We start from the raw sequence: 20,210 nt of genomic DNA, 5'->3' as shown, positions 1-20,210 counted from the left end.
TGAAAATAGAAATATTAGCCAGGTGTGGTAGTGTGTGCCTATAGTCCTAGCTACTTAAGAGGCTGAGGGAGGAGGATTGCTTGAGCCCAGGAATGAGGTAATTGATGAATTTTGTTGTTTAATGGTGAAAATAAAGTTTTCTGAGTAAAGTTTACCAGTTAATATGCCTTCTTCAAAGATATTACCTTCTGGACAGAGTCCCAGTGCTTCATAAGTAAGGAGTTCATTGGAAGTAAAGCAATCATGAAGTTCTATCACATCAATATCATTTGGTCCCAAGCCAGATTTCTCATAACATCTTTTGGCAGCAACTTTACTCATATCGAAGCCAACCTAAAACCAAAACCACATAGAAACAAATTAAGGGCACAAAAACTGGGTCTTTTACACAAGGATTTTAAGAGATTAAAGTATGCATAATCATTGCCTTTTTTTTTTTTAATCGAGATAGTTCTACCCTCTCCTCTGAGCAGAGTGCAATGCGTCGTAGCTCACTGCAACCTCAGACTCAGGCTGTAGGCATCCTGCTGACTCAGCTTCTGAAGTCGCTGGGATTACAGACCTTGCCATGGTGCAAAACCCCAGCTGGGTTTTTCTTTTTTTTTTTTTTTTGTAGAGACAGAGTCTCACTGTACCGCCCGCGTCACACGGCTCACAGCAACCTCCAACTCCTGGGCTTACGCGATTCTCTTGCCTCAGCCTCCCTAGTAGCTGGGACTACAGGCGCCCGCCACAACGCCCGGCTATTTTTTTGGTTGCAGTTTGGCCGGGGCTGGGTTTGAACCCACCACCCTCGGCATATGGGGCCGGCGCCCTACTCACTGAGCCACAGGCGCCGCCCCCCAGCTGGGTTTTTCAATTTTTTTTGTGAGTCAGGGTCTCACTCTCAGACAAGCCTCGAACTCCTAAGCTCAAGCAATCCTCCGGCCTCAGCCTCCCACAGTACTAGGATTATAGGCACGAGCCACTGCGCCCAACTAAAGTATGCATAATCTTAACAGTGAAAATTAACCACACATTATTAAAATCTCAGCTGATTCTATATTATAAAGAAAGTCCAAATAAAACACTATCCAGGTGAGAGAATGTACATATCCAATTTTATGCTAAAAACCCCCCCCCCAGAATTTTAAATAAAATACATAATAAAGACGTAGAGGCTTGGCGCCTATGGCTCAAGCGGCTCAGGTGCCAGCCACATACACCAGAGCTGGTAGGTTCGAATCCAGCCCAGGCCCACCAAACAATGATGGCTACAACCAAAAAATAGCCAGGCATTGTGGCGGGTGCCTATAGTCCCAGCTACTTGGGAGGCAGAGGCAGGAGAATCGCTTGAGCCCAGGAGTTGGAAGTTGCTGTGAGCTGTGATGCCATGGCACTCTACCCAGGGAGACAGCTTGAGGCTCTGTCTCAAAAAAAAAAAAAAAAAAAGAAAGACGTAGAATTCCTCAGACCACATCTTATGCTAAGTTACAAAACCTCTATCATATTATATCGTATACTTGTGGTACATTAGTTGAAGAGATTTATCAAGACATCATTATGAGTCAGATATACTGAAAAATATGGGGGAATTTCTATATGAAAATGCATACTCTTCTTTTACAAGATCACACAAGATCAAACTATTTTTCCAAAGTCCATGCTCTTAATACCTCCTTGGCCCCAGAAAACAAAAGAACATGAACATTCCTTCAACATTTCTTGAAGGAATAAAACTGCAACATAATGAAAAATGTAGCCTTTTTTTTTTTTGTGAGGCAGAGTCTCTCTTTGTCACCCTTGACCCTTGGTACAGTGCCGTGGCATCACAGCTCACAGCAATCTTAAACTCTTAGGCTCAAGAGATTCTCTTGCCTCAGCCTCCTGAGTGCTAGAACTACAGGCACTCAGCACAACGCTTGGCTATTTTTAGAGCCAGGGTCTCGCTCTTGCTCAGGCTGGTCTTGAACCTGTGAGCTCAGGCAATCCACCCACCTCAGCCACCCAGAGTGCTAGGATTATAGGCGTGAGCCAACACACCTGGCTGAAAAATGTTTAATCAGAAAACTATTTTAAACAAGTTTTATCTTTGCCATAATCTAACTGTGACCTTGGGCAAATTATAAATACATTTTCAAATTCACAGAATTTTTGTAAAATAATTTTATAAATAATTTATCATATAAGAGCATGTATGTGTGTATCTTTAAATATTCAATGAACTCAAGGTCTAAATTCTCATCTTTTTTACTGTTCTCCATTTTGTACTTAATCTTTAAACAGGATTTTTAAAGCTCTAAAGGGTAAGAAAGTTCTCTGAACATCTTTATTGTTCCCCTTAATTCGATAAGATTAGAGTTCTGAACATATTTAGTCAAATCACAATAAAAATAAGCAGCAGGTTGGCTCAGCGCCTATAGCTCAAGCAGCTAAGGCGCCAGCCACATACACCTGAGCTGGTGGGTTCGAATCCAGCCTGGGCCTGCCAAACAACAATGACAGCTGCAACAAAAAATAGCTGGGCGCTGTGGCGGGCACCAGTAGTCCCAGCTACTTGGAGGCAGAGGCAGGAGAATCGCTTGAGCCCAGGAGTTGGAAGTTGCTGTGAGCTGTGATGTTACAGCACTCTACCCAGGGCGACAGCTTGAGGCTCTGTCTCAAAAAAAAAAAAAAAGAAAAAAATAAGCAGCAGGTCTAATTAATTAAAAGTTACATAAGGGGCGGCGCCTGTGACTCAGTCGGTAAGGCGCCGGCCCCATATACCGAGGGTGGCGGGTTCAAACCCGGCCCCAGCCAAACTGCAACCAAACAAAAAAAAATAGCCGGGTGTTGTGGCAGGCGCCTGTAGTCCCAGCTGCTCGGGAGGCTGAGGCAAGAGAATCGCTTAAGCCCAGGAGTTGGAGGTTGCTGTGAGCTGTGAGGCCACGGCACTCTACAGAGGGCCATAAAGTGAGACTCTGTCTCTACAAAAAAATAAATAAATAAAAAAATAAAAAAGTTATATAAGCTTGGCACCCATAGCTCACTGGTTAGAACACCGAAGCTGACAGGTTCAAACCCAGTCCGGGCCTGCTAAACGACAATGACAACTACAAGAACAACAACAAAAAAATAGCTGGGTATTGCAGTAGGCACCTGTTAGTCCCGGCTACTCGGGAGGCTGAGGCAAAAGAATCGCTTAAGCACAAGAGTTTGAGGTTGCTGTGAGCTGTGACGCCACAGCACTCTACTCAGGGCAACATAGTGAAACTCTGTCTCTAAAAAATAAAATAAAAGTTATCATATGATAATGCATGGCTCCATCATAAGAAGCATATCTGTTCTCATTAGTCATTTTCCCTTAACAGATTAAGGATGGGTTGTAAAATTACAATATCTAGACCAATTTTTTGTAAGTAAAAATTTCTTTTTTTTTTTTTTTTTATTAGAGACAGAGTCTCACTGTACCGCCCTCGGGTAGAGTTCCGTGGCCTCACACAGCTCATGGCAACCCCCAACTCTTGGGCTTACACGATTCTCTTGCCTCAGCCTCCCGAGCAGCTGGGACTACAGGCACCTGCTACAACGCCCAGCTGTTTTTTTGTTGCAGTTTGGCCAGGGCTGGGTTTGAACCCGCCACCCTCAGCATATGGGGCCGGCGCCCTACTCACTGAGCCACAGGCACCGCCCATAAAAATTTCTTAAGGCCATGTATAGTGGCTCACACTTCTAATTCCAGTACTTTGGGAGGCTGAGACAGGAGGATCACTTACACCCTTGAGTTTGAGGCTGCAGTGAGCTATAACAACAACACTGCACTCTAGCCAGGACAACAGAACAAGACCCTATCTCAAAAAGAAAACAAACAAAAACAAAAACAGAATGGAATGATGCTTTCAGAGCTGATAAGAACATAAACTCACTTTGAAATTTTAAACAGGGATTTCTCAATTTGATTAATAAAATAGAATCTCAGACATACCATTTTAATAATACTTTTTTCTTCAAATGAGCTTGGCAAATCAGTCACCATTTCTTGTGCCAAAATTTCCACAGCTTTGTGTTGCAAGCCAAACTTCTGTACAAATGCTTCACTAGCCAAAACTGCCGCTGCAGCACCATCTGAAGTGGGACTAAGAGGAAGAAAAAAGAATTATTTACACCCAGTACTACCTCAATTCTAGGATTTCAGGCGAGGAGTTCTTTCTACATGAGAAGGCCAATGCTTGCTCATAGGTGATTTATCTTCTTTGCAATCTATAGCTACAAATTGCACATGCTTTCCGCCTCAGGACTAAACCTTTATCAGGAACATATTTAGTTAACTCAGAATAAAAATAAGCAGCAAGTCTAGTTAATTAAAAGTTATCATATAGGCTCGGCGCCTGTAGCTCAGTGATTAGAACACCAGAGCTGGCAGGTTCGAATCCAGTCCAGGCCAGCTAAAAGACACTGCAACAAAAAAATAGCGGGGTGTTATGACGGGTGCCTGTAGTCCCAGCTATCTTGGGAGGCGAAGCCAAGAGAATCGCTTAAGCCCATAAGTTTGAGGTTGCCACAAGCTGTGATGCCACGGCACTCTACTGAGGGTGACATAGTGAGACTCTGTCTCAAAAAAAAGCAAACCATGAAGGAAGGTGGCAAACACAAGAGGCCCTCTGTGAGTTCAGCGGGACTCCCTAAATGGGCAGGTGCTTATATTACAAAAGAGAAAACCTAGCTCAACTTCTTCACTTCCAGCATCTCCAGGGCATAGCCAGATGTTAACTAGGACACAGATAGGAGCTATGCAGTACAGACAGTCTCCAAGTTACAAACATCTGACTTGCATACCACTTGCACTTATGAACGGAGTTTATAACAGGTAATAGGTAAATGTCCCTGTTCCAACTTACATATAAATTCTACGTAAGAATAAACCTACAGAACCTGCCATTCGTAACTCAGAGACTGCATGTATTCAGTCAGTTCTCTAAGAGACAGTTATTGTCTAGCAATTAAGATACGACTATTATCATCTTTAGAATAAAATGATTTTTTCCTTGCTCCTAGCTACTATTACAGAGTACAACTTCCTTTAGTAGAAGTATACAAGAGGGAAGCAAAGTGCTGCGGAGGAAAAAATTTTTAGATTCCAAGCCCTTTAAGCCACATTTTAATGAATAAATGTAATTAAAATAACCAAAGTAGGTAGAACCATAAGAAAAGGAAGTAAAACACATAATTATCCCACAGAGGAGACAGTATGTCTCCAGACGGGGTAGGAAGCAAGGGTAAGCTAGTGCAATAAGCCAGACTGAGGACTGCAGCAGGCACTCTGTAAAAGCTCCACCCTCCTACAGAACCTGAGGTTTAATGACAGGGAGGGAAGCAGTTATTTCTGTCTATTAAATGTTAAAACACATTTTTCTTACCAACATTGTAGGATAGTCAAATAATCAAACACTTTTTTAGACGCCATCACTTCATCTAAACTGTATTCATCTTGGAACTGGGAATACCTAAATACAACAAAAATATTAATTATACAATGTGAGGTAGTAATTGCAATTTTTGTTGTAGAATTAGAGACAGAACAATAAATATTCTTTTCATAACCAAAAGAGACTTTAAAAAGTTTAAAAGTCTCAACCTTTAATAAAGAAGTCATCTGAATTGAGTTAAAAAAAAAAATCCTAACTCTAAAATACCATTAAGTGGTATAATAAAAAATTTATCTGCTCTTCCCAGCCACTGGGGAGGCTGAGGCAAGAGAATCACCTAAGCCCAGGAGCTGGAGGTTGCTATGAGCTGTGATGCCACGACACTCTACCAAAGGTGATAAAGTGAAACTCTTGTCTCTGCAAAAAAAAAAAAAAAAATTCTCTGCTCTTTGTCCTGAGTTCCTGCCATGGAGCTTCTGAAACCCTGGGAATTTCCTGAGTGATGGGTGTGTCTTTATTATGCTAATGAGATGACTCAAGGTAGGCCCCCTTGTTATCCTCAACAGGAGAGACTGACCACCAAAATGACCAATCATGTGAGTACAAGGCTGGGACTTTTGAGCTAGTTAAATCTCTGGGAAGAAAAGGAAGGCTAGAGATTCAGTTTACACATGTAGCCAACGATTTAACTGAGCATGTCTACATAAGGAAGCCCCAGGAAAAACTCTGGACACACAAGTTCTTTTTTTTTTTTTTTTTTTTGTAGAGACAGAGTCTCACTTTATGGCCCTCGGTAGAGTGCCATGGCATCACACAGCTCACAGCAACCTCCAACTCCTGGGCTTAAGCGATTCTCTTGCCTCAGCCTCCCAAGTAGCTGGGACTACAGGCGCCCACCACAACGCCCGGCTATTTTTTTGTTGCAGTTCGGCCGGGGCCGGGTTTGAACCCGCCACCCTCGGTATATGGGGGCGGCGCCTTACCGACTGAGCCAAAGGTGCCGCCCAGTTCTAAGAGGCTCCTCGTTGGTGAACACCCGGAAGTACCAGGAGGGTGATCTACCAGACTCCATACGGAAAGTGCATGAACGCTCTGCATTGGGAACCTCTCAGATCTTTCCCTACGTGCCTCTTCATTTGGCTTTCCTGCCTAATATTCTTTATAATAAAACTATAATTACAAGTTAACACTCTCCAGAATTCTGTAAGTCATTCTAGTGAGTTATTGAACATGAGGGAGTCGTGGAAATCCCTGGATTTATAGCCAGTTGGTCAGAAGGATGGGTGGCGTGGGTATACCACTGGTAGCTTATCTGAAGGGAGGACAGTCCTATAGAAGACTAAATCCTTAACTCACAGAGTTAATGCTAACTCTGGGTATTTTATGCCAAATTAGGCTGAAGCAAACTCAGTTAGTGCTACTAGTTAGGGGTTAAAAGTAATACCATCTTTTTCTTCCCCCTGCTGAATTATAAAATACTTGTTCCTTTAAGCAAAGTTAAATGACTTACTACAATTCAGTTAATTTTTGTGCTGGTGATATTATGCAAGTACATTTAATGAAGGCTAATGAAGCTTTTGAATAAATGTATGAAATTAGGGGCAGCACCTGTGGCTCAAGGGAGTAGAGCGCGGGCTCCATTTGCCTGAGTGGCGGGTTCAGACCCAGCCCCAGCCAAAAACTGCAAAAAGAAAATATGAAATTTGTAATAAATTATCTGCATTCTTAAAAACGCATTTCCCTTCTGATCAATGCAAAGAAGAAACTTATTTTTATCCCCTTTGGCTCCTCTAACAATATAATCAGATGGCTTCAGGAACTTTGCTCTGGTGAAAATAGCCATACAGAGACATAAGGGAGTTTCTAAAAACAAACTTCAACTGGTATGGAAATTATCAATCAATTCAAATGTTTAGAGGATAAAACCTATATAACTTAGATCTATATGCCAGTCTCTGTGCCTCTGCTGCTAAAGTTAACTATAACCATCCCAACTTCTTCTTTTTTTTTTTTTTTTTTTGTAGAGACAGAGTTTCACTTTATGGCCCTAGGTAGAGTACCATGGCATCACATAGCTCACAGCAACCTCCAACTCTTGGGCTTAAGCGATTCTCTTGCCTCAGCCTCCCAAGTAGCTGGGACTACAGGTGCCCGCCACAACACCCGGCTATTTTTTTGTTGCAGTTCGGCCAGGGCCGGGTTTGAACCCGCCACCCTCGGTATATGGGGCCAGCACCTTACCGACTGAGCCATAGGTACCGCCCCACCATCACCAACTTTTAAAAACAATACCTTATTTGTACCGGGCACCAAGGACACAGACATAGTCTCTACCATCAAGGAACTAACTACAATTCCTTGGGAAAGAGATACACAGTTCTAAATATATTATAATACAATAAATGCTATGTTAGACAGGGTGCTATAGAAACAGAAAGAATATGCCTCAAATCCAGACACCAGAAGGTGATTCCTCTATGAAGTTAGACAAATAGGAAGTGGCATAGAGAGAATTACTGACCAAAGGAGCAGCACCTACAAAACTTGCCAAGATAAAAAGAGTTCACTGAAGTGAGGGCATGACGTCTGGGAAGGAATATGGAGGCTAGATGAAGATGGGACCAGGGTGGTGCCTGTGGCTCAAAGGAGTAGGGCACCAGCCACATATACTGGAGGTGACCAGTTCAAACCCAGCCCCGCAAAAAAAAAAAGAAGAAGATGGGGCCAGATAAATAAACAGATCAGATCAGACCAGGAAAGGCCATTTCATGGTATTTACATTTTATACTGAAAACAATGAGGAACTATTAAAGGATACTAAGCTGGGGAAATAACATGATCAGATTTGTACTTCTGCAAGAAAGCTGATATATAGAAAAGGGATGGTAAAGAAATGTTAACCGGGGCTCAGTAGGTAGGGCGCTGGCCCCACATACGGAGGGCGGCAGGTTCAAACCCAGCCCTGGCCAAACTGTAACAAAAAATAGCCTGGTGTTCCCAGCTACTCGGGAGGCTGAGGCAAGAGAATTGCCTAAGTGCAAGAGCTGGAGGTTCCTGTGAGCAAGGGTGACTAAATGAGGTTCTGTCTCTAAAAAAATAAAAAATAATAAAAAATTTTAAAAAAAGAAGAAATGTTACCAAAATAAAACAAGTAAGAGACGAGGACAATAGTTAAGATAGGAAAGAAGTGAAAGATGGAGAGGAGGGATGAATTTGAAAGACAGTAAAGAGGCAGAATCCCTAAAACTTTATCCCGAACTATATATGGAACACTAAAGAAGAAGGCCCAAAGATGACATGACATCTAGTTTTCTCTTTTTTGAGACAGAGTTTCATTCTGTTGGTAGAGTGCTAATGGCATCATAGCTCACAGCAACCCTAAACTCTTAGGCTCAAAAGGTCCTCTTACCTTAGCCTCCTCTCCTGAGTAGCTGAGACTATAGGCGCCTGCCTCAAGGCTTGGCTAGTTTTTCTAGTTTTAGTAGAGATGGGGGTCTCACTCTTGCTCTGGCTGGTCTTGAACTCCTGAGCTAAAAAAATCCACTTGCCTTGGCCTCCTGGAATACTAGGATTACAGGCATGAGCCACAACACGTAGCCTTCTTTCTTTTTGTTTTTTTGAGACAGAGCCTCAAGCTATTGCCCTGGGTAGAGTGCCGTGGCTTCACAGGTCACAGCAACAGCAACTCCAGCTCCAGGACTCAAGCGATTCTCCTGCCTCCACCTCCCAAGTAGCTGGGACTACAGGCACCAGCCACAACGCCCGGCTATTTTTTTGGTTGCAGCCGTCATTGTTGTTTGGTGGGCCCAGGATGGATTCAAACCCATCAGCTCTGGTGTATGTGGCTGGCGCCTTAGCCACTTGAGCCACAGGTGCTGAGCCTTTCTTTTTGTTTAAATGAGAAAAATGTATTATTTATGAATCTTAAGCAGTACAAAACATACAAGCTCAAAATGAGGTGCAATGAACATGGACATGACGCTAAGCCACTCTAGTCTTTTTCATAAAATGAATAAGATATGAGTTTAATGAACCATAGTAATTCTTATAGCAGTAATATTCCTTTTTTTTTTTTTTTTGCGTTTTTTGGCCAGGGCTGGGTTTGAACCCACCACCTCCAGCATATGGGGCCAGCGCCCTACCCCTGTGAGCCACAGGCACTGCCCTTCCTTTTTTTTTTTTAAGACAGAGTTTCACTATGTGAGCCCTTGGTAGAGTGCCGTGGCGTCACAGCTCACAGCAACCTCAAACTCTTGAGCTTAAGCGATTCTCTTGCCTCCCAAGTAGCGGGGACTACAGGCGCCACCACAATGCCCGGCTTTTTTTTTTTTTTTGTTATAGTTGTCATTGTTGTTTGCCAGACCCGGGCAGGATTTAAACCCACCAGCCCTACTGTATGTGGTCAGTACCCTAGCCACTTAGCTACAGGCACCAAGCCAGCAGTAATATTCTTTTTTTTTTTTTTAATTTAATTTAATTTAATTTTATTTATTTTTTTTTTTTTTTTGGCCGGGGCTGGATTTGAACCCACCACCTCCAGCATATGGGACCGGCACCCTACTCCTTGAGCCACAGGTGCTGCCCAATTTTTTTATTTTTTTATAGAGACAGAGTCTCACTTTATCACTCTCGGTAGAGTGCCATAGCACCACAGCTCACAGCAACATCCAATACCCGGGCTTAGGCGATTCTCCTGCCTCAGCCTCCTGAGCAGCTGGGACCACAGGTGCCCACCACAATGCCCAGATATTTTTTTGTTGCAGTTTGGCCTTGGCCGGGGCTGGGTTTGAACCCACTACCCTCGGTACATGGGGCTGATGCCCCACTCACTGAACCACAGGCGCTGCCCCAGTAATATTCTTATTTCAGCAGGGCCCTGTAGCTTTTATCTTTAAATATGCAAAGGTAAATTGAGCTATGGAGTTTTGGGGGGTTTTCGTTTGTTTTTTTTTTGTTGTTTTTTTGCGACAGAATCTCACTATGTGGCCCTCAGTAAAGTGCCATAGTGTCATAGTTCACAGCAACCTCAAACTCTTGGGCTTAAGCGATTCTCTTACCTCAGCCTCCTGAGTAGCTGGGACTATAAGTGCCCACCAAATGCCTGGCTATTTTTTGTTGCATTTGTCATCACTGTTTAGCTGGCCCAGGCTAGGTTTGAAACTGCCAGCCTCAGAGTATGTGGCTGGTGCCATAACCACTGATACGGGCGCCAAGCCAGAGTTAGTTTTTTTTTAAAGAATAAAGTGAGGCGGATGGCCGGGCGTGGTGGCTCATGCCTGTAATCCTACCACTCTGAGAGGCTAAGATGGGTGGATTGTTTCAGCTCAGAAGTTCAAGACCAGACTCAAGACCAGCAAGAGTGAGATCTCATCTCTACTAAAATTAGAGAAAACTAGCTGGACATAGTGGTAGGCGCCTATAGACCCAGCTACTCAGGAGACTGAAGTAAGAAGATCACTTGAGCCCAAGAGTTTGAGACTGCTGTGAATGAAACTAGACAGAGTGAAACTCTGCCTTAAAACAAACAAAAAGAGAATATAATGAGTAACAAAAATTACGTGAAGTACTCTGAGCAAAACTACATATACATATAAATGAAACATTTTTCATCTAGATAAAAATATTGATGCCAGGATAGGCTCCCATAGCTCAGTGAGTAGGGTGCCAGCACCTACACCGAGGCTGGCGGTTTTGAGCTTGCCTGGGCCTACTAAACAACAATGATAACTCCAACCAAAAAAACAGCCAGGCATTGTGGTGGGCACCTATAGTCCCAGCTACTCAGGAGGCTAAGGCAAGAAAATCATGTAAGCCAAAGATTTTGAGGTTACTGTGAGCTGTGATACCACAGCACTCTACTGAGGGCAACATAGTAAGACTCTCTCAAAAAAACAAAAATATTGATGCCATAACCAAACCATATGATCCAAGTTCTCCAGACAAGAGGATGCAGCAGTGAACTTTCCATACCAGTTTGTCCCATTTTTAACTTGTTCAAATTCTTCTGAAGCCTGAATAACTAGCTGCCATCAGTTAAACGCTATTGCCTGGAAGGAGACTGCAGTTCTGTTAATATCAGAACCAGTGAGGAAACTTGACATTAAAGTATAGGTTAAGAATCTCAGCTTGGAGCCTGTAGCTCAAGCGGCTAAGGCGCCAGCCACATACACCGGAGCTGGCAGGTTCGAATCCAGCCCAGGCCTACCAAACAACAATGACAACTGCAACCAAAAACATAGCTGGGCATTGTGGCGGGCACCTGTAGTCCCAGCTACTTGGGAGGCTGAGGCCAGAGAATAGCTTCAGCCGAGGAGTCGGAGGTTGCTGTGAGCTGTGATGCCATGGCACCCTACCCAGGGTGACACCTTGAGGCTCAGTCGAAAAAAAGAATCTCTAAGATGTGCCTCATTAGAAAACTGACCTAGCTAAAAACCATCTCAAGGAATCTAAATTTGTGAGCTTTAAGGAATTTTTACATTAGTATGGAGATTTTGGTTTTCCTGCTTTTTATAACTCCAAAATTCATTGGGATGGCCTATTTGGATCTCTAAATGATCCTGCTGGGAGTCAGGGTTCCCATGGATGGTCTTGTGCCTTCTCCTTATCTTGGTAACATGGCTAACCGGCTGTCTGTCAGCTTGTTCCTGATGGTTAATCTACATCTCAGTCTCACCACAAGAGGATGCAGAAGTTTGACTTTCATCCTGATTCTCATTTCCTTTTCTTGCGTCATGTTTAAGGTGGGCCTTTAAGGCTTTTAACAGCTTATTTGCCCTCAGGTTAGTCCAGGGGCCCAGATCTTGGCTGAGTTCTTCAGGTCACTGAACTTGAAGGAGTCCAGCTCCTCCAGGGAGGGGACGGTCATCACAATCTGCAATCCAGTCAACACTGTCACAGGATGGACAAGAGAACTTAAACACTTTTCAAAGCTCTGTTGCCACTCCAGGCTTTCACTGACATCTAGTTTTCTATTGCGGATAATTAAGTGTATGCAGACGTCATTTACCAAGATGCAGAATAATGAAACAAAAACAGGGTTAAGGAGCAATGATAAATTCCGCACAGACATGCTGACTGAGGCACCTGCAGGACACAGGATACTGAATACATATTTGTTGAATGGATGAATTCCTTAAGAAAAATACTGTAATTGAGTATAAATGAGTGCTTGGTTAGTCAGGGAGCTAAGTGAGAGAGAGATTTGGAAGCTCTGATTCTCTTAGGCTGAGAAGTTGCAGGGTTGTCATCTCCTCAGCATACGGGTGCAGTTCCTTACCAGTTTCAGGAAGTCACAAGGATTTTTAACAGTTCTCCAAGTATTGAGGACAAAGAAATCAGCTCTAAACTTCCTTTATGGGCTCAAGACTGCTTATCCTAACTATACTACTCAGCAACAGGAAAATTTTGTTGTACATGTACTATGTTCCAAGTTCCCTGATAGATTACGTAGAAACAAAGAGGAACCACAACCCCAGATCAAGGCTCAAGTCAGAGGCGTAGTAACTACACGGGATAATACTGTGACGTGTTACAACAGAGGCATGCAGAACATGGGGTGAAGCTCACGAGCAAAGAGAATTATGCTCAAGAAGCTTCAAGGAAGTGTTAAAAGAAACAATATTTGGGTTGGGATTTGATGGGTAAGTAGATACAAACAAAGAAAATGAAACACAGAACAATATTCCAGGGAGAGCTAACAGCATTAAAAAACATAAAAGCAAGTACTGTACAGCACATTTGGGGAAAGCAAAGTAATTTGGTGAGGCTAGAGACTGGGAACATCCAGGAATGGTAAGAAACGAGACTAGCAAGGTCAAACGGGGCCAAATTGTAACAGGCATGTTATCTCATACAAAGGAATCAGGGCTGGGCACAGCTATTAAATCCTAGCACTTTGGGAGGCCAAAGTGGGAGGAAGAAGTTCAAGATTGCAGTGAGCTATGATCACACCACCGCTTTCCAGCCTGGGAGACAGAACAAGACTCCATCTCTAAAAACTAATTTTTTTTTTTGCAGTTTTTGACCGAAGCTGGGTTTGAATCCACCAACTCTGGTACATGGGACTGGCGTCCCACTCCTCAGAGCCATAGGCAACACCCTAAAAACTGATGATTTTTAAAAAATTAATTAAAAAAAAAATTCTAGTTGTAGTGGCTCAAGCCTGTAATCTCAGCATTTTGGGAGGCCCCAGCAAGAAGACTGCTTAAGGCCAGGAGTCCAAGACCAGCCTGGGCAACACAGTGAGACCAGATCACTGCAAAAAATAACCCAGGCATGGTGGCAAGCACCTGTAGTTCCAGGTATTCCAGAGGCTGAGAGAAGATGACCTGAGCCCATGAGTTCCAGGCTGCAATGAGCTATGATGACACCACTGCACCTCAGCCTGGACAGCAAAACAAAACAAAACAAAACAAAATGCACAAAGGAGTCAGAATTTATCATAAATGCAATGGAACCCCTTAGATCTAGGGCATGGGATTAGATCCTATTTGTTAATTAGGTATGTCATAAATTCAAACATCCATTTAAAATCAGGAAAAAGCAGAGAACTGGGAGCCGCATAAAGTATTAGGAATATGAAGTAATGATCTACTTGTGGTATAAAATGTTTCATGTCATAGTTCTATGTTTATTAAATGTGCCAAACTGTTTAATCGCACAGAAATAATTTACTGAGCACCTACTATGTTCCATGCTCTGTATTAAGAACATAAAGATAAGAAATGGCTCTTGCCTCACTGATTTTATAACCTACTACAAGAAAAAACTATAAATGTTTATTATTTTGCCACTACTTAGAATGAATTGGGTCAAATTCCCTAATCTCTGTAAGCCTCATTATCATCAACTACAAAATCAGAATAAAAATATTTATCTTATAAAACTCTTGAAAGGATTAAATAAAAACAGACATAAGGATACCTAGCCTTCTGAGACACAGTTGAAATGTAAGAGAGCTAGTACTTTTCTGCTATTGTCTGGTAGAGCTTTGATAGAGCTCCTCCTTAGGTTACATCAATTTAATTCCTAACAGACCAATTTTATTCAGCAACCATTAAGCCATGAGCCAGGGATTCATTGCATTAGGTGCTAAGGATTAAAAAATTATTGATTATCTTTTTATTTCAGATTACTATTATAAATACAATTAACTGGCTTGGCGCCTATAGCTCAAGTGGCTAGAACACCAGCTATATACACCAGAGCTGGTGGATTCAAATCCAGCCAGGGCCTGCCAAACAATGCCAACTACAACCAAAAAATAGCCAGGTGTTGTGGCGGGTGCCTGTAGTCCCAGCTACTTGGGAGGCTAAGAGAATCCCTTAAGCCCAAGAGTTTGAGGCTGCTGTGAGCTGTGATGTCATGACACTCTACCCGGGGCGCCAGCCTGAGACTCTGTCTCAAAAAAAAAAAAATACAATTAACCATAATGTTCCACCAGAATAAAAATCAGTGACGCTAAATTAATTAAAATCAACTCAGTTACTGATATGCATTTTACAAACATTTTAACTAATCAAAACAAACGGAGCGAAGTTTTAAGGAATGGCTCAAAATGGTAACTGGTTATTTTAAATTTTTTTTTTTTTTTGTAGAGACAGAGTCTCACTTTATGGCCCTCGGTAGAGTGCCGTGGCCTCACACAGCTCACAGCAACCTCCAACTCCTGGGCTTAAGCGATTCTCTTGCCTCAGCCTCCCGAGTAGCTGGGACTACAGGTGCCTGCCACGACGCCCAGCTATTTTTTGGTTGCAGTTTGGCCGGGGCCGGGTTTGAACCCGCCACCCTCAGTATATGGGGCCGGCACCCTACTGACTGAGCCACAGGCGCCGCCCCTGTAACTGGTTATTTTAAACTAAAATTATTTTAATAAATTTCATTCATTAAAGTTGCAATGTATGACCAATTACGTCTTTTAGTACCAGTCATTTATGATTTTTTTTCAATTATTAAGCTTAAATGATGTTGTAAATATTAAACAGGCCAAAAACTAGAACTAAAAAGTTGTCAATGGCTCAGCACCTATAGCTCAGCGGCTAGGGCACCAGCCACATACACTGGGGCTGGCGGGTTCGAACCCAGCCCGGGCCTGCCAAACAACAATGACAACTACAACCAAAAAATGGCCGGGCATTGTGGTGGGCGCCTGTAGTCCCAGCTACTTGGGAGGCTAAGGCAAAAGAATCACTTAAGCCCAAGAGTTTGAAGTTGCTGTGAGCTGTGACAACACAGCACTCTACCAAGGGAGACACAGTGAGACTCTGTCTCAAAAAAAACTTTGCCACAGACTTTTACAAAAAGAAAATAAAATACTCTTTAATATCTTTAAGGTCTTGCGTTTTCTTTTCAAGCATAAAGTTGCACATTGTACAGGAGGATAACTCAGATTTTTATTTTTTTCATGTCTCTGAAACACTTACGGGTTATTAACTGAATGTTTATGATTTTTCCATCCAATTTTTGCGAAGTGTTCAATTTTTGTTCCTATAGAGAAAGCAAACATCTCTTAGTGGTTATTGTTTTTCTGCTGCTTATTAGCAGATGTTGCAGTGATACTCAGTGCTGTGTTAAATACTGCCACGTTTCCCCTGCATAGATCTCATCAGTACTGAAGAATTCAACACTGATTCCTCACATAAATATTTTTATAATTAAATTTGGGCATTTAATTAATTAAATCAAGTGACAGGCATGTTAGATGAAAATAATTCAAACTAGTACACTTAGTAGAAAAGCAAGGGTCCAATTTTTAAAAAATGAGAAAACAGGGCAGCGCCTGTGGCTCAGTGAGTAGGGCGCCGGCCCCATATGCCGAGGGTGGCGGGTTCAAACCCAGCCCCGGCCAAACTGCAACCAAAAAATAGCCGGGCGTTGTGGCGGGCGCCTGTAGTCCCAGCTACTCCGGAGGCTGAGGCAAGAGAATCGCTTAAGCCCAGGAGTTGGAGGTTGCTGTGAGCTGTGTGAGGCCACGGCACTCTACCAAGGGCGGTACAGTGAGACTCTGTCTCTACAAAAAAAAAAAAAAAATGAGAAAATATAGTCCAGGACCTCAGCAGTTTTAAGTCAAGACAGTACCGCCATCAATTCTCCCAGGAGGCTACCAAATACCCAGTGCCCCGGATGGGGTGAATTTTACAACTGGCACCTTCCAGTGCCTGATAAATCTCTCATCTTCTTCCCTTTCCTTATGATAAGGCAGAAGGGACTTTAGAAGAGCTACATCCTAACAAGAAATATGTATGCTTTTTAAATTCTTAAACAGAAATTTAAAAAATAGTATCATGAAAACAAAAGCAAGTATACTAATGAGGTACTTTTTTTTTTTTTTTTGAGACAGAGTTGGATATTTTTTAGAGACAGGGTCTGGCTCTTGCTCAGTCTGGTCTCCAATTCCTGAACTCAAGTGATCCACCTGCCTCAGCCTCCCGAGTAGCTGGGACTACAGGCACCCGCCATAACGCCTGGCCATTTTTTGTTGCAGTTTGGCCGGGGCCGGGTTTGAACCCATCACCCTGGGTATATGGGGATGGAGCCCTATCCACTGAGCCACAGGCGCCACCCAGCATTAATTATTTTTTTAACAAGTGTAAAAAAATAAGAAAAAGTCAAAGTATGTATTACCTTTTTGTGACTAAATTGACCATTATTAGATCCAAGAAAAAACAGTATCTGGGTATCAGCAACACAGTTAACTAAATTTCACAGAGCATCTTTTTGGACAAGACAAGGAAATAGTGTAGTGTGGCTTATGTTTCTTTTTTTTTTAACTTTTGCTATTTTTGGTGTTACAAAAAAAAAATATGAGAGTTCTTCTATCCAAGTAAGTTTAGACTGGATTAGACAAATTTTTTTTTTTTTTTTTTGAGACAGAGTCTCAAGCTGTCACCCTGCATAGAGTGCCATAGTGTCACAGCTCACAGCAACCTCAAACTCTTGGGCTTAAGCGATTCTCTTGCCTCAGCCTCCCAAGGAGCTGGGACTATAAGCACCTGCTACAATGCCTCGCTATTTTTTTTTTGTTGCAATTGTCATTGTTTTTTTAGATGGCCCAGGCTGGGTTAGAACCCACCAGCTTCGGTGTATGTGGCCAGTGCCCTACCTACTGAGCTACAGGCGCCACCGGACAAATTTCTTCACTATGAGACATTCAGAGCCTTCACTATTGCCTATGCATTTGACTGTCCAGAAGAGCGTTAAAATATAAAGCACTTCCCAACTCATCTGACCCATGTCACTGAGCATTTTGTGAACTTAATGTTCCACAGAACACTCATTGGGAATCAACCTAGAGAAAAGTTTCTAGGACTACCCTCTAACCTCAGCCATGCTCTAGTTACTATTTCTACCAAAGTTGGATTAGGGCCAGGCATGGTGGCTTATGCCTGTAACCCAGTGTTCTGGGCAGCCGATGCAGGAGAATAGCTTGAGTTCGAGAGTTAGAGACTAACTTGACCAAGACCAAGGCCCCATCTCTACAAAAAAATAGAAAAAAAAAACCATAGCAGGGCATGGTAGTGCATGCCTGTAGTCACAGCTACTGTGGAGGCCAAGCCAGGAGGATTGCTCGAGCTCAGGAATGTGAGGTTGCAACGAGCTATGATGACACAACTGTACTCTACCCAGGGAGACAGAGGGAAACTGTCTCAAAAAACAAAACAGAACTGGATTAAAAAATTAAAGGCACTCTCACCAAACCTAAAGCTGGGAGGGATTGCTATAATGCCAGATCCAAGTTGACTTCAAGAAGGCCTATCAAGAGGATAGACCAGAATATAAATTACATGCCTACTTCTATTCTTGAATCCCCAGGACAACCTAGGAAGAGCACCTAAGAGAAAGAGTCTATGGTTCTGATGAATTATAGCAACAAGATTTAGCAGTGTGATATGACTACCAGCAAAGTTTACACGTGATCACAATACAGCAATTAGACTGGTGATAGGTCATGAAAAGCATGAAAAGTCTAATGGGAAGTAGTTAAAGAGAAGTGGAGAAATTAAGCACACGTTGGCTTCAGATATTTGCTGGTGGGTTCAAACCTGGCCTGGGCCTGCCAAACAACAATAACAACTACAAAAAAAAAAAAAAAAAATAGCCATGTGTTGTGACGGGTGCCTGTAGTCCCAGCTACTTGGGAGGCTCAGGCAAGAGCATTGGTTAAGCCCAAGAGTTTGAGGTTGCTATGAGCTCTACCCAGGGAGATATCGTAAGACTGTCTCAAAAAAAAAAAAAAAAAAAGTAATCATCACTATTATTTTATAGTTAATATATCCTGGCATCTTCCACAGTTCCTCAATAAATACTAGCTCTTTCTTATCTCATGTATATCATTAGTAATAAGCCGTAAAGTTTTTAAATTTAACACACCATATTTTTCCATATGTTCTTTTCCAGCGAATCCAAACATCTGAGGAGCAACTGGGTGGGCAGACAATCCATATTTATTGATTAGGACATCAAGATGTTTATCTGTTGGATTGGTCCTATCTGAAAACTAAGAAGGGGAAAACAAAATTTCATAAGCATGTAGCATTATATCTCTTTCAACTACCACAATGTTACTAACATACTTGCTTATTCTAAGCACATAATAAACTAATATGAACAAAATTAGTAAAGAAATGCTTTCCAGGGAAACATGGGAAGAAGAAAAATAATCAAGTGATCAAACAGGTATTAATTCTTTCAAGAAATATTTACTGAGTGTCCAGTATATACAAGGAGCATGGTGAAGATAAAAGAGTGCCCAAATCAGATAAACACTGTTCACACATGGCCTGCCACACAGTGAACATTCCCTAAGTTGTTGAATGAATAGGATATGTTTTTTTGCACCACAAAGGAGTTGTAAACAAAATACTGTTTAGTCATTCTCCATGATTAATAGAAAAATAGGGGTTTTTTGTTTGTTTTGCAGTTTTTGGCCAGGGCTGGGTTTGAACCCACCACCTCTGGCATATGGGGCCAGCGCCCTACCCCTTCGAGCCACAGGCACCGCCCTTTTTTTGTTTTTTGTAGAGACAGAGTCTCACTTTACCACCCTCGGTAGAGTGCTATAACATCACAGCTCACAGCAACCTCCAGTTCTTGGGCTTAGGCGATTCTCCTGCCTCAGCCTCCCAAGCAGCTGGGACTACAGGCGCCCGCCACAACACCTGGCTATTTTTCTGTTGCAGTTTGGCCGGGGCTGGGTTTGAACCCACCACCCTCAGTATATGGGGCCGGCGCCCTACTCACTGAGCCACAGGCGCCACGCGAACACAGAAATCTTATAAGTACATATAGACTCGGCACCTAGAGCTCAGTGCCCAGCACGCCAGCCACATACACCGGAGCTCGCGGGTTTGAACCCAGCCCAGGCCTGCCAAACAACAATGACAATGCCTGCCTACAATCAAAAAATAGCCAGGTGTTGTGGCGGGCGCCTGTAGTCCCAGTTACTTGGGAGGCTGAGGCAAGAGAATCGCTTAAGCCCAAGAGTTCGAGGTTGCTCTGAGCTATGATGCCACTTGACTCTAATGAGGATAACAAAGTGACACTCTGTCTTAAAAAAGAAAAGAATAAGTACATATAAGCCAGGTGTGGTGCTCATGCCTGTCATCCTAACACTCTGGGAGGTGAGGTGGGTGGATTGCTTGAGTTCAGGAGTTCAAGACCAGTCTGAGCAAGAGCAAGACCCTGTCTCTACTAAAAATAGAAAAAACCCAGGGCAGCGCCTGTGGCTCAGGGTGTAGGGCTCCAGCCCCATATATCGAGGGTGGCAGGTTCAAACCCGGCCCAGGCCACACTGCAACAAAAAATAGCAGGGCATTGTGAGCTATGATG

At 42.8% G+C, this 20,210-nt stretch overlaps 1 protein-coding gene across 3 annotated transcripts in view; it reads right to left on the bottom strand.

Moving 5' to 3' along the window:
* Positions 1–20,210, bottom strand: part of SCP2 (sterol carrier protein 2) — a 159,607-nt gene that overhangs the window by 77,000 nt on the left and 62,397 nt on the right. For all 3 annotated transcript variants that reach the window (XM_053576525.1, XM_053576526.1, XM_053576527.1), the window contains exons 6-10: positions 18,753–18,879; positions 15,806–15,869; positions 5,376–5,462; positions 3,944–4,094; positions 186–333 (exon numbers count right to left, since the gene is read on the bottom strand). In XM_053576525.1, coding sequence (XP_053432500.1) covers positions 186–333; positions 3,944–4,094; positions 5,376–5,462; positions 15,806–15,869; positions 18,753–18,879 — 577 coding nt within the window. The remainder of the gene's footprint in view (positions 1–185; positions 334–3,943; positions 4,095–5,375; positions 5,463–15,805; positions 15,870–18,752; positions 18,880–20,210) is intronic.

This window comes from Nycticebus coucang, chromosome 22 (genome assembly GCF_027406575.1).
Source record: "Nycticebus coucang isolate mNycCou1 chromosome 22, mNycCou1.pri, whole genome shotgun sequence".
Taxonomy (NCBI): Eukaryota; Metazoa; Chordata; class Mammalia; order Primates; family Lorisidae; genus Nycticebus; species Nycticebus coucang.
The sequence above is the reverse complement of the archived record's forward strand: the minus strand, read 5'-3'. Positions and strand labels throughout refer to the sequence as shown.